The sequence below is a fragment of the Delphinapterus leucas genome, chromosome 7, assembly GCF_059928025.1.
Source record: "Delphinapterus leucas isolate spDelLeu-1000000601 "Yukka" chromosome 7, BTC_Dleu_Yukka2, whole genome shotgun sequence".
In the NCBI taxonomy this organism is placed as follows: domain Eukaryota; kingdom Metazoa; phylum Chordata; class Mammalia; order Artiodactyla; family Monodontidae; genus Delphinapterus; species Delphinapterus leucas.
The window spans coordinates 85,374,271-85,386,894 of record NC_143135.1 but is presented as its reverse complement, the minus strand read 5'-3'; the positions used below and the strand labels follow the sequence as shown (position 1 = coordinate 85,386,894).

The 12,624-nt window shown below is 36.3% G+C and overlaps 1 protein-coding gene across 1 annotated transcript in view; it reads left to right on the top strand.

The window, feature by feature from the left end:
• C7H11orf65 (chromosome 7 C11orf65 homolog) overlaps nucleotides 1-12,624 on the top strand; it is a 100,016-nt gene that overhangs the window by 24,553 nt on the left and 62,839 nt on the right. The window contains exon 2 of the mRNA XM_022561597.2: nucleotides 9,148-9,240. Within this exon, the coding sequence (XP_022417305.1) occupies nucleotides 9,148-9,240 (93 nt within the window). The remainder of the gene's footprint in view (nucleotides 1-9,147; nucleotides 9,241-12,624) is intronic.

Genomic DNA, 12,624 nt, shown 5'->3' with positions numbered 1-12,624 from the left:
TGTGGAGCACAGGCTCCGGACGCGCAGGCTCAGCTGCCATGGCTCACAGGCCTAGCTGCTCCGCGGCATGTGGGATCTTCCTGGACCAGGGCACGAACCCGTGTCCCCTGCATCGGCAGGCGGACTCTCAACCACTGCGCCACCAGGGAAGCCCCAATGTAATTTTTTGACTCATGGGTTATTTAGAGCCACATTGATTAATGACCAAATATTTAGTAATTTTCTAGTTACCTTTTTATTATTGATTTCTGGTTTAATTCCACTGCAGCCAGACAACATACTTTAAATGGTTTTAATAACTCAAAACTTGCTTGGTACAGAAAAATTCTATTTTGATAAATCTTCCACGTGATCTTGAGAAAAAAATGTATTCTTCTATCAGTTAAGTCAAGTTAGTTAATTATGTTGTTCAAATCTTTTGTAGCTGTCTTAGTCTGTTCGGGCTGCCATAACAAACTATTATAGGCTGGGTGGATTATAAACAACAGAAATTTATTTATTATAGTTCTGGAGGCTAGGAAGTCCAAAATCAAGGCACTAGCAGACTTGGTACCTGTTGAGAACCTGCTTCCTGGTTCTTGTTATGTCCTCACATGTTGGAAGGGATGAGTGATCTCTCTGAGCCCTTTTTTTTTTCTTTTAAATTAGTTTTATTAGTTACCTACTTTATACAAATTAGTGTATATATGTCAATCCCAATCTCCCAATTTATCCCATCACCACCAACCCCCGCCCCCCCGCTGTCCCTGCTTTGTGTCCATACATTTGTTCTCTGCATCTGTGTCTCTATTTCTGGCTTGCAAACCAGTTCATCTGTACCATTTTTTCTAGATTCCACATATATGCGTTAATATATGATATTTGTTTTTCTCTTTCTGACTTACTTCACTCTATATGACAGTCTCTAGGTCCATCCACGTCTCTACAAATGACCCAGTTTCATTCCTTTTTATGACTGAGTAATATTCCATTGTATATGTTTACCACATCTTCTTTATCCATTCATCTGACTGAGCCCTTTTTTATAAGGGCACTAATCCCATTCATGAGGGCTTTACCCTCATGACCTAATCATCTCCCAAAGGTCCAGCCTCCTCCTACCATCACCTTGGGGGTTAGAATTTCAATATGAATTTTGGAGAGACAGAAACATTTAGTCTATAGCAGGAGACTTACTAATTTTTTGCCTATTTGTTCTATCAGTGCTTGAGAGATGTATGTTAAAGTTTTCCATTATGATTGGGGATTCATTTATACTCCTGGTAATTGTGTTAATGTTAGCTTTACATATTTTGAAGTAATGTTGTTAGGTACATATCAGCTCAAGATGGTTACACCTTATTGTTGAGTCAAACCTAATCAATATGAAATATTGTTTCTTATATTTTCCAAAATTTTTGCCTTAAAGTCTATTTTATTTTGTATTGATAAAGTTACCTTAGTTTAATTTTGGTTAGTTTGCATGGTATATTTTCTTATGCTGTTACTTTCTAACTTTTTGCATCCTTTATAAATAATACAGAGCTGGATCTAATTTTGGTTAGTCTTAAATAATCATTGTCTTTTAATTAGCATGGTTAGATCATTTATATTTATTATAATTATGGTATTTGTTTAGTTTAAGTCTGCCATATTGCTGTTGCTTTTCTACTTATCATCTGTTCTTCATATATTTTTCCTGTTTCCCATTTCTTTGTATTATTTAAATGATTTTAATATATCATTATTTTCTTCTGTATTAATTTTTGGTTATTTTGATTGATTTAAGATGTTCATAAATTATTTGCTACTCTTTCTGTTGAGAGGTTAGAGGCAATCTTCTTCCTTTTATTTAGGCTATTATAGGCTTGCTTTACCACTAAAACCAATAAAATAGAACATGACATACTGGGACCTCTAAACTTAGGTAATAAATATGGAGAACAGTATGGAGGTTCCTTAAAAAACTAAAAATAGAACTACCGTACGACCTAGCAATCCCACTACTGGGCATATACCCTGAGAAAACCATAATTCAAAAAGAGTCATGTACCACAATGTTCTCTGCAGCTCTATTTACAATAGCCAGGACATGGAAGCAACCTAAGTGTCCATCGACAGATGAATGGATAAAGAAGATGTGGCACATATATACAATGGAATATTATCCATAAAAAGAAACAAAATTGAGTTATTTGTAGTGATGTGGATGGACCTAGAATCTGTCATACAGAGTGAACTAAGTCAGAAAGCAGAAAACAAATACTGTGTGCTTACACATATATATGGAATCTAAAATATATATATATATGTGTGTATATATATATATACGCATATATATGTACATATATACACATATATATGTATATATGTATATGGTTCTGAAGAACCTAGGGGCAGGACAGGAGTAAAGATGCAGATGTAGAGAATGGACATAAGGACATGGGGAGGGGGAAGGGTAAGCTGGGACCAAGTGAGAGATTGGCATGGACTTATATGTACTACCAAATGTAAAATAGATAGCTAGTAAGAAGCAGCCACATAGCACAGAGAGATCAGCTCGGTGCTTTGTGACAACTTGGGGGTGGGATAGGGAGGGTGGGAGGGAGATGAAAGAGGGAGAAGATATGGGGATATATGTATATGTATAGCTGATTCAGTTTGTTATAAAGCAGAAACTAACACACCATTGTAAAGCAATTATACCCCAATAAAGATGTTAAAAAAATAAAAATAAAGACAGTGCCCAGCTTAAAAAGAAAAAAAAAAAAAAAAAAGCATTGCAGGTGACCCAGTTTCAATCCCTGGTCAGGGAACTAAGATCCTGCAAGCCATGTGGTATGGCCATAAAAAAGAAGCATTGCAGTGTCCATGTCTGTGTCATGGAATGCTCATTCTGGATGAAGCCAGCTACAAGGTACAACAACCCTGAAACTGCCATGCCAAGCTAGCCTAATGGAAAGGCTGTCTACAGAGATTGGTGATTGGCCATCCCCAGATTTATCAGCTATTCCATCCCACTTACAAGATACATAATTGAAAAAGCCATTTTCAATATTCCTTCCCCAGCAGATAAAACAGAAAAAGAACCAAGAAACAAGCCTGATAGCTAGAATTGAGGCCCCTGACATAGGGCCCCACTTGAGTCATCCCAGCCATTCCCAGCTTTGTAATCCATCTCAGATGAAGTCTCAATCACTGTGGAAGTGAGACCAGACATCCCTACTCTGCCCTACCATAATTTGCAACCTATAACTGTGAGCATAATAAAATGGTGGTTGTTTTACATCACTAAGTTTTGGGGGTAGTTTGCTACACAGCAGTAGATTACCATAACAGTTACATATTATCTTAATGGGGTAACTTAGAGTTTACAATATGCATCCTTGACTAATTAATGCCTACATTAAGTTAGTACTTTTACCCTTTCCAGAACAATGCAAGAATCTTAAAATGGGTTAACTCCCTTTATCGTCTTTCCCTTTTGTGCTATTTGTTGTCAGTTTTCATTTACATTTTTGTTTTAAATATAAGAAGACATTATTTTTATTGCCTGAAACAATTAGTATTTACTTTTTATTGTGGTAAATATGCATAACATAAAATTTACCATAATAACCACTTTTAGGTGTACAGTTTAGTGACATTAATTACATTTACAACGTTGTGTAGCCATTTCCACTATCCACTTCTAGAACTTTTTCATAATCTCAAACAGAACCTCCTGTATCCACTAAACAATAACTCTCCATCCTCCACTGCCCCCTAGGCCATGGTAAACTCTATTTTACTTTCTGTATCCATGAATTTGTCTATTCTAGGTAGTTTGTATAAGTACATTTGTCCTTTTGTCTCTGCTATTTCATTTAGTATAATGTTTTCAAGTTTCATCTAATTTATAGCATGCATCAGAATTTCATTCCTTTTAAAGGCTGAATAATATTCCATTGCATTTATATACTATGTTTTGTTTATCCACTCCCTTTTAACAGATCTTGGGTTGTTTACATATTTTGGCTATTGTGAATAATGCTGCTATGAAAATTGTTGTATAAGTATCTGTTTGAGTGCCTCTTTCAATTCTTTCGGGTTCATATCTAGAAGTAGAAGTACGAATCATATTGCAATTCTATGTTTAAATTTTTGAGGAATGATCAAAATGTTTTCCATTGTGGCAGCACCATTTTACATTTTCACTAGCAATGCACACAGTTTCCAATTTCTCTACACTCTTGCCAAAACTTATTTTCTATTTTTTTATGATAGCCATCCTAATGGATGTGAAGTTGTATCTCATTGTGATTTTGATTTTGATTTCCTTAATGACTATTGATGTTGAGCATCTTTTTATGTATTTATTGACCATTCATAAATTTCTCTGGAGAAATGAGTATTTGAGACTTTTGCCCATCTTTGAATTGGGTTATTTGTTGTTTTTATTGTTGTGATGTGGGGGTTCTTTACATATTTTGGATATTAACCCCTTATCGAATATCTGCTTTGCAAATATTTTCTTCCATTCTGTGGATTGCCCTTTCAGCCTCTTGACTGTGTCCTCTGCCACGCAAAAGTTTTAAATTTTGATATAGTCCACTCTATCCTTGTTTTTCTTTAGTTGCTGTGCTTGCAGGGTAATGTCCAATAAATCATTGCCAAATTCAATGTCATGAAGCTTTTCTCTTATATTTTCTTCTAAGAGTTTTAGGTTGCAGCTCTCATTTTTAGGTCTTTGATCCACTTTACATTAATGTCCAATTTCATTATTTTGTATGTGGATATCCAGTTTTCCCAGCATTATTTGTTGAAAAGACTGTCCTTTCCCCATTAATAATTTTGGCACCCTTGTCAAAGTCAATTATATATGTAGGAGTATATTTTTGGGTTCTCTATTCATTCCATTGGTCTTATGCTTGTCCTAATGCCAATGCCAAACTGTTTTGTAGCAAGTATTGACATCAGGATGTGTCTGGCTATTTGGGGGCCCTTGAGATTCCACATGAATTTTAGAATGTACTTTTATATGTCTTTTAAAAGTGACATTGGAATTTTGATAGGGATTGCACTGAATCTGTAGATTACTTTGGGTAATATTTTCATCTTACCAATATTAAGTCTTCCAATCCATGAACACAGTATGTCTTTCCATTTATTTATGTCTCCTTTAATTTCAGTATTCATTTTTTATTTATTTATTTATTTTTTATAGGGGTATAGTTGTTTTACAATGTTGTGTTAGTTTCTACTGTACAGTGAAATGAAGTAGAGTTACCTGTGCTATACAGCAGGTTCTTATTAGTTATCTGTTTTATACATATTAGTGTATATATGTCAGTCCCAATCTCCCAATTCATCCCACCTCACCCCCCACATTCTCCCCTTGGTGTCCATATGTTCAGTATTCATTTTTATTTCTCCAGATATTTACACCTTCCAGGGACCTTCATTCCTCCCTACAGTTCTGTGTTTCCCTATGGTATTACTTTCCTGCAACATAAAGTATTCCCTACAGTAGTTGTCGTAGGGCAGATCTCCTGTGAAAAATTCTTTCAGCTTTTGTTTGTCTGAAAACATCTTTATTTCACTTTTGTTTTTGAAGAATATTATCAACATGATAGAAATCTAAGTTATCACGTTCTGGGTTTTTTTTTCCCCCTTAGCACCTTAAATATGACATTCCATTCTATTCTGGATTCCATGGTTTCTGTTAAAAAAAAAAAATCAAGGACCAGTTTTACTCTTTCAACCCTGAAAGTAATGTGTCTTTTATTGTCTGGATGCTTTTAAATTGCCTCTATGTTTTGTTTTTAGCAGTTTAAATTCGATGTGCCTATGTGTCATTTTCATTTTTTGTCCTGCTTGAATAAGTTGACAATAGAATAATCCAGCAGAGTCCATGCCTTGTTACCCTAGCATACTTACTTCTTCTAACCATATTTAACTTCCAAATAATGTCAATATTAAAATTATGCTTCCACCTAACGTGATACAACTATCCCTCATATAGATTAAAACAAACTAATCCTCTTCCCCAAAGTAATTTTATTTATCTTTCAATCATTTTTATTTCTCTTCCTGCTGAGTCATAGTCCACCTATGATATCTTGTCATATAAATACTAGATACAAGGTTAAGCACTTATATTTATTTCCTACTGCTGCTATAACAACTGCCAAAACCTTAGTAGCTTTAAACAACAAAAAATTATTATCATACAATTCTGGAGGCCAAAATCTGAAATGGATCTCACTGGGCTAAAATCAAGATGTCAGCAATGCTGCATTCTTTCTGGAAGCTCTAGGGAAGAATTTGTTTTCATGCCTTTTCCAGCCTTTAGTGGCTGCCCACATTCCTTGGCTCATGGTCTCCTTCCATTTTCAAAGCCAGCAATGACCTACCAAGTATGTCTCACATCACATCACTCTGGTGCTGACTCTTCTGTCTCCTCTTTGACTTATACAGACTCTTTATTTTCCCAATTATAAGGTCCCCTCATTTTTTTTGGTGTGGTGGTTCACTGGCATGAGGAACTCAAAATGGCCAGGTGACAGTATCAGCTTCCATTTTAATGGAACTGTTGGTGTGTACCTTGGTGGAAGCCTTCCTCCTGTGGGTTCTAAGGCCTTTATATCCACAGAACCCAAAGGTACAAGGAAAGGAAGCAAGATTTTCACTAGTGGATTATTAGAGATAATATTGAGAGGGAGCCACTTTAATTTCCACCCTTTAATTTTCAAACTCATAAATGCTGGCTGGCATAGATTCAGATCATATTCTATAACATGAAGGACATCACTGTAGCCTGAAAAGTGTTGTCAGTGGAACTCTAACTGTAACTGAGTCTCCAAAATGCCATTCCACCAGGCCAAGTGCTTTAGGGTGATGGGGAACAAGGTAATGTCAGTGAATTTCATGAGCATAGGCCCATTGATGTGCTGCATTTGCTCTGAAGCAAGTTCTCTGATCAGAAGCAATGCTATGCAGAATATAATGACAAGTGAATAAAACATTTTGAAGGTACACAGATAGTGGTTTTTGTAGAAATATTTTGTACCCAGGAGTGTAAATTATCAATTCCAATGAGAATCAAGTGTTACCCCTTCCATAATAGAAGTGTTCCAACTAATCAATGTGCCACAAGAAGCTGGCTAATTCCCTCAAGGAATGCCATATCAGGGGTTCAGTGTTGGTCTCTGCTTTGGCACAGTGGGCACTCAGCAGTAGTTGTAGCCAGATATAGTGCAAAAAAATCCATGTTGCTGATCCCGAATAACCTCCACTCCTCCATTCCTGTTGCCATGGCCACTTTGTTCATGAGCCCATTGGGCAAGGAGAGCAGTGGCTAGGGAAATAGACTGACTCCAAAGAATGGGTCATCTTGCTTACTTGATTATTAATATTCTTCTCTGCTGAGATTGCTCTTTGATGAGAATTGACATGGGACACAAATGTCTTCACACTTGGTGCCCATTTGGAGGGTTCTGACCTCTTCCGCAAAAGCTTTCTAACCAGGTTATTTCCAAATCCCTGACCATCCAGCAAAGCCACCAGTTATTGCCCATCTGTAGATCTGTACCTCTGGCCATCTTTTCTTCCAGGCATAATATACAACAGGTATGGTGCTTGAAGTTCTGTCCCCTGTAAGTATTTCTCTTCAGAGCTACCCCTGAGTGAGGCTGTATATTATATATGGAACTTCCTATGGGTCACACTTTGCACTTGACCTCCTGAGGCCTGCTAGGTCCTGAGTTTGACCAATAGAATTCAAACTAAGTGATGCTGTGTGACTTCCAAGACAAGGTCTTGAGAAGCCTTGCAATTTCTACTCTGTCTCTCTCTGTCTCTTTCTCTCTCCCTCTCTCCATCTATCTCTCTCTCTCTCTCTCTCTCTCTCTCTCTCTCTCTGTCTCTCTCTCTCTCTCTCTCGTACTTTGAAATGTACATGCTGTGAAGAAACTCTAAACTGAAAGTCTGTATGGAGAGAAAAGCCCAGCCATCACAGAGGTTCCAACAATCCAAGCTGAAGACCCAGTATATGTGTGTGAGACCATATTAAATCACCCATCTCCAGCTGATCTGGCAACTGACTACAGCCAAATACATGAGTCCAAGCAAGAATAGAAGTTCCCCGTCAACCCACAGAAAGCAGTTGTTGCTTTAAGTCACTAAATTTGAGGGTGGTTTGATACAATAATCTACAAGTTTAGAAGATACTATTCAGATTTTAAACCATCATAAATTTTTCTTGATACTCAATTTGGGGTTTTACTTAAGAAATTACATCTTCCTTTCAGAAAGAATATTATTTGTGTTGAGGTGAGCTGCACCATCTTCCACAGGCAATTGCAATGGGACTTCAAATTGTTATATTAGTATTATGGATTACTTCAACTTGTATTTATTTGATTTGATTTAATATAAACAAACTGAGGGGTCAGGGAATGTTTACCAAGAGTTATTAAGGTTTTTGGGAGGGATAAGGTAGGAGAGGGTTACCAAAGATAGCTTTCCAAGATAGAAGAATTGCTTGCAGTTGTTTGAGTAAATTTGCACTAACAATAAAAGTAGATAGGGTTTGTAAATCAGTGGAATTACCACAGGAATGAGGAGGATTCTGTAATGACAATAATAGATAATACTTATTGAGTGCTTTTTTATGCCAGAAGTTGTTCTAAGTGCTTTACAAATTTTGGCTCATTTATTCCTAACCATAGCTGTATGAAATAGTACTGTCATTCTCATATTTTAGATAAGAAACTGATCATAGAAGTTAAGCAACTTGTTCAGGATCACACAGCTAGTAATTACTAACACTTGAGCCCAGACAATATTATGCCATGCTCAGTGTTCTTAACCACTAGGCTGTATTTTGTCTTTCTCCTAGATTACACTGGAGTATACGAAAGTGACCCAACCAAAATTTTGGATATTTTATTTATAGTTGCTAGTGATACCATTACAAATTTAAGGGTAAAACTCTTTGTGAGAATAATACCAATATTGCCTGACTTATCAAAGCAAACCTTGATTGGATAATATTTCTAAAATCTAGTTTACATATGTAAAATCTATTTTATGATTTTTACTCATTTTGCCCTAATTAGGCAAAAAGCTAATTAGAGGTAGAAAACCCAGTTTTGACTGTAAAATCTTATGTGTTTGAACCTTTAGAATGTCGCTGTATTCCAACACTTTAAAAGTCTGATTAATATAAGAAGACAAGGGGAGCCACGTCAGATACTGAAATACATTAATCCTAAAGAGGTAAGGACATTATTTATTGATACAATATATTTTCCCCCCTTAAAAATGTGTGGCTACTTTATAAATTCAATGTGCTTGTATTTCTTTTTTTTAACTTTTTAAATTAAAATATTACACACATATAGAAAGTTCATAAAACATAAATTTATAACAACTGAATCATCACAAGCAAACCCCTGTGTAACATTCACCCAGATCAACGTTTTCATACTTCAAACCATTACCTTTGGGTGCCCTGCAAATCACTGCCGACTCTCTTCTTCCAAAAGGTAAACCCTATTTTGAATCCTACCACTATACTTTAGTTTTCTGTTTTAAAGCTACATATAAATAGAATCCTATAATATACTTTTGTATCTAGCTTTGTTCATTCAACATTGTTTGTGAACCTAAACTTCATTCATTTCATAAAAATGTTGGTAGTATTCCATTTTATGCATATACTGCTATTTATTCATTCTACAACAGATTGACATTTGGACATTTTCTAGTTTGTGGCTATTAAAATGGCTGCTTTTGGAACTATTCTTACTCATGCCTCCTGGCTAACAGGTCCACAAATTTCTTTTGGTTTCTATTCAACCTAGAATCAGAATTGCTGGATGGAAGGATATGCCAAACTATTTTCCAAAGTTATTGTATTAATTTATGTTCACTGTCAGCAACCTTTGGGAATTCTTGGTGCTCTACATCCTCAGCAACACTTAATATTGTCAGTTTTTAATTTGCATTTCTCTGATTACTAATGAAGTTGAGCATCTTTTTGAGGAGTTGTGCTTCTGATTAAAATTCTATATGTGATTTTTCAGGCCTGACCACAGGCAATTACAAAGCCTTTACCTGACAGGACTCACAAGGGAAAGCTATCCTCACCTCACACTAGACTTGGTACAGAGTCAGTGCATTACAGTCACTGAAGGGAGTTGCAGACAAGGACTCAGGACCCTCTCTGTCCACGAATTTAGGCATATTTTCCTAGCCCCAAAAGCCTTCACTCCTAGATCTCTCTCTCTTTTTTTTAAAGTATTTTTATTGGAGTATAATTGCTTTACAATGGTGTGTTAGTTTCTGCTGTATAACAGTGAATCAGCTATAGATATAAATATATTCCCATACCTCCTCCCTCTTGCGTCTCCCTCCCACCCTCCCTATGCCACCCCTCTAGGTGGACACAAAGCACCAAACTGATCTCCTTGTGCTATGCGGCTGCTTCCCACTAGCTATCTATTTTACATTAGATAGTGTATATATGACCATGCCACTCTCTCACTTCGTCCCAACATACACTTACATCTCCCCATGTCCTCAAGTCTATTCTCTACGTCTGCGTCTTTATTCCTGTCCTGCCCCTAGTTCTTCAGAACCTTTTTTTAATATTCCATATATATGAGTTAGCATACGGTATTTGTTTTTCTCTTTCTGACTTACTTCACTCTGTATCACAGTCTCTAGGTCCTTCCACCTCACTACAAATAACGCAATTTCGTTTCTTTTTATAGCTGAGTAATATTCCATTGTATATAAGTGTCACATCCTCTTTAACCATTCATCTGTCGATGGACACTTAGGTTGCTTCCATGTCCTGGCTACTGTAAATAGATCTGCAATGAACATTGTGGTACATGACTTTTTGAATTATGGTTTTCTCAGGGTATATGCCCAGTACTGCGATTGCTGGGTCATATGGTAGTTCTATTTTTAGTTTTATAAGGAACCTCCATACTGTTATCCGTAGTGGCTGTATCAATTTACATTCCCACCAACAGTGCAAGTGGGTTCCCTTTTCTCCACACCCTCTCCAGCATTTATTGTTTGTAGATTTTTTGATGATGGCCATTCTGACTGGTGTGAAGTGATACCTCATTGTAGTTTTGATTTGCATTTCTCTAATGATTAGTGATGCTGAGCATCCTTTCATGTGTTTGTTGGCAATCTATATCTTCTTTGGAGAAATGTCTGTTTAGGTCTTCTGCCCATTTTTGGATTTGGTTGTTTGTTTTTTTGATATTGAGCTGCATGAGCTGCTTATAAATTTTGGAGATTAATCCTTTGCCAATTGCTTCATTTGCAAATATTTTCTCCCATTCTGAGGGTTGTCTTTTCATCTTGTTTATCGTTTCCTTTGCTGTGCAAAAGCTTTTAAGTTTCATTAGGTCCCATTTGTTTATTTTTGTTTTTATTTCCATTTCTCTAGGAGGTGGGTCAAAACGATCTTGCAGTGATTTATGTCATAGAGTGTTCTGCCTATGTTTTCCTCTAAGAGTTTTATAGTGTCTGGCCTTACATTTAGGTCTTTAATCCATTTTCAGTTTATTTTTGTGTATGGTGTTAGGGAGTGTTCTAAATTCATTCTTTTACATGTAGCTGTCCAGTTTTCCCAGCACCACTTATTGAAGAGGCTGTCTTTTCTCCATTGTATATTCTTGCCTCCTTTATCAAAAATAAGGTGACCATATGTGCATGTGTTTATCCTTGGGCTTTCTATCCTATTCCATTGATCTATATTCCTGTTTTTGTGCCAGTACCATATTTTCTGCATGACTGTAGCTTTGAAGTATAGTCTGAAGTCCAGGAGCCTGATTCTTCCAGCTCCGTTTTTCTTTCTCAGGAAAGCTTTGGCTGTTCAGGGTCTTTTGTGTTTCCATACAAATTGTGAAATTTTTGTTCTAGTTCTGTAAAATGTGCCATTGGTAGTTTCATAGGGATTGTACTGAATCTGTAGATTGCTTTGGGTAGTAGAGTCATTTTCACAGTGTTGATTCTTCCAATCAAAGAACATGGTATATCTCTCCATCTGTTTGTATCATCTTTAATTTCCTCATCAGTGTCTTATATTTTTCTGCATACAGATCTTTTGTCTCCTTCGATAGGTTTATTGCTAGGTATTTTATTCTTTTTGTTGCAGTGGTAAATGGGGGTGTTTCCTTAATTCCTCTTTTAGATTTTTCATCATTGATGTATAGGCATGCAGGAGCTTTCTGTGCATTAATTTTGTATCCTGCTACCTTTCCAATTTCATTGATTAGCTCTAGTAGTTTTCTGGGAGCATTTTTAGGATTCTCTATGTATAGTATCATGTCATCTGCAAAGAGTGACAGCTTTATTTCTTCTTTTCTGATTTGGTTTCATTTTATTTCTTTTTCTTTTCTGATTGCTGAGGCTAAAAATTCCAAAACTATGCTGAATAAGAGTGGTGAGAGTGGGCAACCTTGTCTTGTTCCTGATCTTAGTGGGAATGGTTTCAGCTTTTCACCTTTAAGGACGATGTTGGCTGTGGGTTTGTCATATACGGCCTTTATTATGTTGAGGTAAGTTCCCTCTATGCCTACTTTCTGGAGGGTTTTTATCATAAATGGGTGTTGAATTTTGTCAAAAGCTTTTTCT